The sequence below is a fragment of the Panicum virgatum genome, chromosome 9K (genome assembly GCF_016808335.1).
Source record: "Panicum virgatum strain AP13 chromosome 9K, P.virgatum_v5, whole genome shotgun sequence".
NCBI lineage: Eukaryota > Viridiplantae > Streptophyta > Magnoliopsida > Poales > Poaceae > Panicum > Panicum virgatum.
Genome location: NC_053144.1, coordinates 25,225,282 through 25,231,454, shown reverse-complemented (window position 1 = coordinate 25,231,454; position 6,173 = coordinate 25,225,282). Strand labels below are relative to the sequence as shown.

The 6,173-nt window shown below is 50.6% G+C and overlaps 1 protein-coding gene across 1 annotated transcript; it reads right to left on the bottom strand.

The window, feature by feature from the left end:
- Nucleotides 1-401: 401 nt before the first annotated feature.
- LOC120648624 (expansin-A31-like) lies at nt 402-1,484 on the bottom strand. The gene has a single exon (XM_039925348.1). The coding sequence runs from the start codon at nt 1,392-1,394 to the stop codon at nt 660-662; it is 735 nt and encodes a 244-aa protein (XP_039781282.1). The 5' UTR covers nt 1,395-1,484; the 3' UTR covers nt 402-659.
- Nucleotides 1,485-6,173: the final 4,689 nt, after the last annotated feature.

Below are 6,173 nucleotides of genomic sequence, written 5' to 3'. Positions count from 1 at the left end.
CGCTGGCTGGCCGGGGTTGGACCCCAGTGTGCGGTGGCTGGCGACGGAGCAAGAACCATATGGAAGGCTGTGGTGCGTGGTGCGTGGCAGGCGGGCGGCGCGGTGCAGCGGTGAGAGCCGCCGGACGGGGCGGAGGATGGATGAAGAAAGAAGAGGTTTCTACTGTGGATGGACCGTAAATAGCATAGCGCGATGAATAAACATTATCGCTCGACGGGCAATGGTCTAGAGGAGCTTGGCCGCGTTCTGGCAGGGGACCAGGCAGCCGAGCTCGGCAGTGCGTTTTTGCCTTTTTTATTTTTTGTTTTTCATCCGTACAAATTTAAAATTCATAATTGTTTTAAAATAATTATGAACAAACAGAGTTCTACCAATTTGGAAGAAACATATGAATAACAATGTAGTTTGAAGTTCGTGATTAAACAAGGTTACCAATTTTACATAGATGTACGTATGTGATGCCATAGGGAGAAAAAAAAAGTTAAGAATAAGCACTGAGCTACGGACAGCAAGCATGCCTCGGCCACGTTGCATCGGCGCTGAAACCGGGCCAGAACCACGAGACGGCGCGTGATAGCCTGGTAGGCACTCGCCACTCGCCATCATGCCGAAGGCGACAGGAAACAGATCGCAAAACTCTTCTCCGATCAATCGGTGGATCAGTAGACGAACTGTTGGTAGGTGGTGTAGGTCTGGCCGAACTGCCACCACCCCGGCGCCATGTTTAGGAACTCAATGTGCTGCCCGCCGGTGCTGGTCACTGCAAAGCTGAGCCCCTGGCCGACGAGCCCGGCGAGCGCCTGCCAGTTGGCACCCCAGTTCCGTGACATCTGAATCCACCCCGTCTTGTCGCCCTTGACCCAGGCGGCCGCCACGGAGCCGCTGCCGGCGAGGTTCTGGATGTTGACGAGAAGGAAGTAGTTGGAGCCGGCGATGCTGAAGCGCACGCCGCCGCTGCGCGAGCACTTGACCTGCTGGTACATGACCGGGATGATGCCGGCCTGGACGATGCCGATGCTCTCCCACGCCGGCTGCGCCATGTCGAAGTGGGGGCGCCCCGGGCCGCACCACCCGCCGTTGGGCAGTGCGTAGTTTGGCGGGCACAGGTTGGTGGCCGAGACGGTGACGCTGTTACCGGGCTTGCAGTACTGGCCGCCCGGCCGCGAGCCGTCGCACGTGATGGTGTAGCACTGCCCGCACGACGCGCCGTCGTTGAACAGCGCCGTGCTCAGCGCCGCGTTGTTGATGCCGTACCCGGCGTTGTACAGGTTGCCGTACCCGCATGCGCCGCCCATCGTCCCGGACCCGTCGGCGTCGCCGTAGAAGGTCGCCGCGCCGCCGCCGGCGGCGCAAGCCGCCAGGACGCCCCACAAGGCCAACGAACTCGGCGCCATGAGACTGCGACCTTGCGACGAGTACCACGTAAGTAATCAGAAAAGGAATGGATTGTCTTGTCGTGTCGGGTACGGTGATCTGCTGCAATTTGCTGCTACCGTGGTTGGTGGGTGATGATCTGCCCTGCAGGTTCAGTGCTTAAATAGGAGGATGAACTAGCAGGCAGGAGAGGTTAAGGGAGCTGGAGCTGAAGGTTGTCCAGAGTAGGGGATCGAAGGATCAGATCAGCAGCGTTAATGTCGGTGTCAATCGATCGATCATTCTCATGGATGTCATGGAACACGTAATGCTCGGTACGAACTGGAAGCACATGCATGTTGCTCAGAGGGCAGGTAATTGCTCGGAGGGCGGGGCCGCTGCTGATTTGTTTAGGCAACCAACTCATTCCTTCCACACGTAGGCGCGGCGCTTAGTTTAGTGGGTGGATTGGATCCAATCAGGCAGCGTTTCTTTGTGGACGAATTAATTGGTGATGTGTTTGTGGGAGGATTCCGGCTTTAGATTAGGGCCGTTGCACGATGGGTGTTGACGGTATCCCAGTCGATGGAACAACGAACGAGCGGCGAGCATGTGGCGTTTGGATGATTATTGGAGCTAGTAGGAACAATGTGGCTATATATGTTGAATTTATGTTTATATACTGTTAGCAGGCTAGCAGTAGGTCCAGGTTTGGCCCAAAGCCGGTCCTACTATAAAAACTGATTAACCGTGGCCTTGCGTCCAAGGCGGTTGGAAAAACCATCTCGATTAAGCCGTTTTGCCCGCCTCAGTTAAGAATTCTGTAGTAGTGCGGTATTCTCAGCAATGGGGATACAACAGGTGTGGTGTGCCTTTTGTTCTTGAATACAACAGTGCTAGGTGTTTATGATTGTGAGAGACCCGCGAGAAAGACGGACCTGCACGCTGTTCTAAAACCTTATACTATATAGTACTCACTACTGGGTGGTGCATTTAGTATCAGGCGTTGGGAACCGTACCACCATTTAGTACCAGCTAGCTGACACCGGCTGCGGCAACCGGTACTAATGGCGCTAGCCGCCCGGTACTAATGCTACTTTTTGTAGCTGTGACTGTTAGATAAAACAGATCATGCTTTTGTTCTTGAGCGTTTTCCAGCTCAATTTATGAATTTTAACAATGCGGTTTCAGACTGGAGTATGAGGAATGTTAAGCCTCCATTTTGCCAAGATTTCAAGCCATAATTCTTTCAGGAAAAAGTTAAGCTGTCCCAACCGGGACACGAGGAGTTTTTTTTTCTTTGCAAGTGTTTCACGCTTTCTGCCGACGAAATATGTCAAAGGTACCTGTTGTAAGGACCTTAAGCGCATCAGCACATGCCCGGAATTTCCAGACTTTGACTTCCCTCGAGCTAATGATTGAGTCCCACTGTCCCCAGGCATGCGTTTTGATTGCTCTAGCTCCCCGGCTCCCGCTGTTAGAATTTCCTAATCAATAGAAAAATAGCTTCAGTTCCCCGCATCCAAGCAAATCATGTTGGCGATGAATTCCCCACATGCTTAATCATGCATTTTTCGGTCCGTTTGAACCGCGTAATTCGGGTAACATATAGGAGTACTTGTATAATGGATCGTTCGTTGACGTTTTCAGTGAAGCTAGTTTGGATTGGGTACGGTGGAGATGCGTATCGTGCTTGATCATTTTTTGGTTTAAAGAACAAAACCAGAGGAGTTTAAATTTATGAATAAATCATTATAATGTAGAAATCAATGCTAAGATGTTGCAATTTTCGACTGTGCATCCTATTCCTATATCGGATTGCATCACACCAGAAATCGTATATAACCAAAAAGCACATCTTTCGAACTAAAGAGCAAAGGTTGTCAAAATTGTACATTTTAGGTCCACTTGGAGATCTTTAGATAAGATCGCAATCATAAGGTCGTAACCATAAAAAAATATTGTATTATTAGAATTGTAGAACCAGGACCTCTAATTCTGTTCGTAAAATCGTAAAAATCAGGCAACAGAACCAATGTAAGATTTTGTCAGCCATGAAAAAGGGTCCCTTGCAAATTTCTTTTCAGATATGATGCGTATCTAGGGATGTAAACGGATCGGACACAGATGGATATTACTGATATCACATTTGTTTTTATATTTGTGTTCGAATATGGAGTCGGATACGGATAATGTTAGTTTTTGCCGGATAAGATTGTGTTATCGCCATAAATTAACATGGGCCGAAATCAAGATGGGCCTAAAACAAAAGATGAGGAAGGCTTGTAAATCGGCTTCTGCGTGAGTGTCTGGGCCACATTAGCCGTGTATCTTTAGTTTAAGATTAGAGATAGAGTCCAATCGGGACAAGATTAGTTTAGATTGTTTCCCAAGTCTCCGGACTATAAATATGTATCCTCTGTTATTCATGAGGAGGGCGTCATCACGACTCGCAAACAACAACTCTCGGCGCATCGCCACCCCTAATCCTAGGGTTCCATCCAAGTAAGTGCCATGCTGCCCTGATCGCTTCTTGCGATCAGGGCAGTATTGTTCTTGCTTTTACCTTGATATTACTCGTACTGAAGCGTTTTTGATGGCGAGTAGTACTAGTTATCATGATGTTCGTAGCATGGCTTTTAGTAGATCTGTTGTGCTTCGTTGCTTATCATCTGCGAATATCATATTGTCTCTGTGCAGTCACGCTTCAATCTCTTGCTAGTTCTTATCGCATAGAATTAGTCGCACAGGGGCAACACCCTGCTTCTTTCATGTTTAGTAGATTTGATCTGTTATGGTTTGCTCTTATCTTAAGAGTTGGCATAATATCTGCTAGGTTAGGCCTTGCAAACGGATTGGATGATCCGGTGGCGTAGTAGATGCTTTATCTTAGCCTTGATAGGGATTGTTCCGGGAATCGGCTCTTGCTAGTTCTTAGGCCTCTGTTTTGAGTTGTGGTTTAGTTGTCTGTTATGTTCGCTAGGCCTAGTCACGTGTAGGATGTTCCGATCTAGCAGTGAAGCTGTTACTATCGTGGATTAGATCAATTTGATTTAATTGAAGCAGTTTTATAGTGATTTGCTCTATTTATCATATCTGGATACAATCAGATCTCATCTGACACCGGGACTCGATCGGCTCTTCAAAGCCGATGCAAGAGTCGTCCCGGGGAGCCGACCACGGCTCGGACTTACGTTTACACGTGTCTTTGTATGCAGGAAACTGTTCGGAGCACGTCTGCACCCTCCTGATCGGGTATAGGTCAGGTGGCACGCCTGGTTTTCATACATCCTTCGGGCGCGTGACGGAAATTGCGGGCCGTCGACAAGGGAGCAGTGCCTCTAGCGCCCTAGCAACCTCCCGGCTCTTCGTGTTGCCCGTCGTTGCTCGCCGGTGGGTTTCGGCCGACAACACATTCTGGCACGCTCGGTGGGACACTCGGCAACAACATCCACCGCAATGATGACTGGAGCTCAAGATCAAGAACCCGCTCCCAAGCCCGTCACATATGAAGAGCTTCCGCCTCCTGAACACAAGAAGAAGTATGATGAGATCAAAGCTCTGCTGGAAGCCGATCTCATCGGCTCTTTTGAGAGGACTCGCAACTATGGCATCAAGTGGAAGGGGTTCTCACCAGAAGGCGCTCTGGACAATGTAGATCTGTCTGTACCATCTGAAGAACGCACCAGAGCCCTGCGTCAAGAGATGAACTACATGGTGGCCCATGCGCTTCATCGGCACTCTCAGAGCTTGATGAACGAACTCGAGCGCATGGCGCATCGCGTCATCCAGGAGATAATTAAGAACCAGTACTCTCCATCGGGGCCAATCCTGGGGAGTCACACAGAGGAAGCTGCACTGCATTCTAGGCCGCAACTGCCATTCTCATTTGCAGCTCCCAGACCACACAGCTCGCCGATCTTCGTCGTCCACAAGATCGGCGGTGATCCTGGAGATGGCCAGTTCCTCACCGAGCCACCTAAGGAGATTCCGCACGGCTACACGTGCGCCTACATCCCTGACAGCGTCAGTCCAGCACGCTCGGTGCAGATGGTGAACCCAGGAGCTCCTGGAGCAGACGCAGAAAAACAAGCGTGGCTGGCAAAGTACGCTACTGGGCTGAGTGCTGAGCCATCGGCCCCAGGAGTTCTTAGTGTGGAGCAGATCAGTGCAATACTCAGAGACCAGTTCGGCATCCTGCCCTAGAGGAAAGCGATCGGCTATTCCAAGCCGTATCCAAGCGACTATGACTTGATCCCACTGCCACCCAAGTATCGGCTTCCTGAGTTCACCAAGTTCAACGGATCAGAGGGAGCTAGCTCCATCGAGCATGTGAGCCGATACTTAACGCAGCTTGGGATGATCTCAGTGTCGGATCCATTGAGGGTCCGGTTCTTCGGCCAATCCCTTACAGGCCCAGCCTTTGGATGGTACGCGCCGCTAGCTCCGGATTCGATTCGGACTTGGAGGCAGCTTGAAGATCAATTCCATACCCAGTACCACTCGGAAGCTGCAGAAGCTGGAATTGCCGACCTCGCCCAAGTCAGGCAGAAGCGAGGAGAGACCGTGTCAGTGTACATACAGCGCTTCAGGGAGGTCAAGAACCGATACTACTCGTCACGCATCACAGAGAAAGAGGCAGTCGATCTGGCTGTCCTGGGACTTGCTAAGCCGATCAAGGATGCGGCTTTTCAGTTGGAGCTCACGTCTCTGGCGCACCTGGTGCAGAAGCTTACGGCATACGAGCATTATCATCCTGAGCTGTACCAGGACAAGTTCAAGCGCCATGTAAACATGGCACAAGCAGAAGAATCTGACGA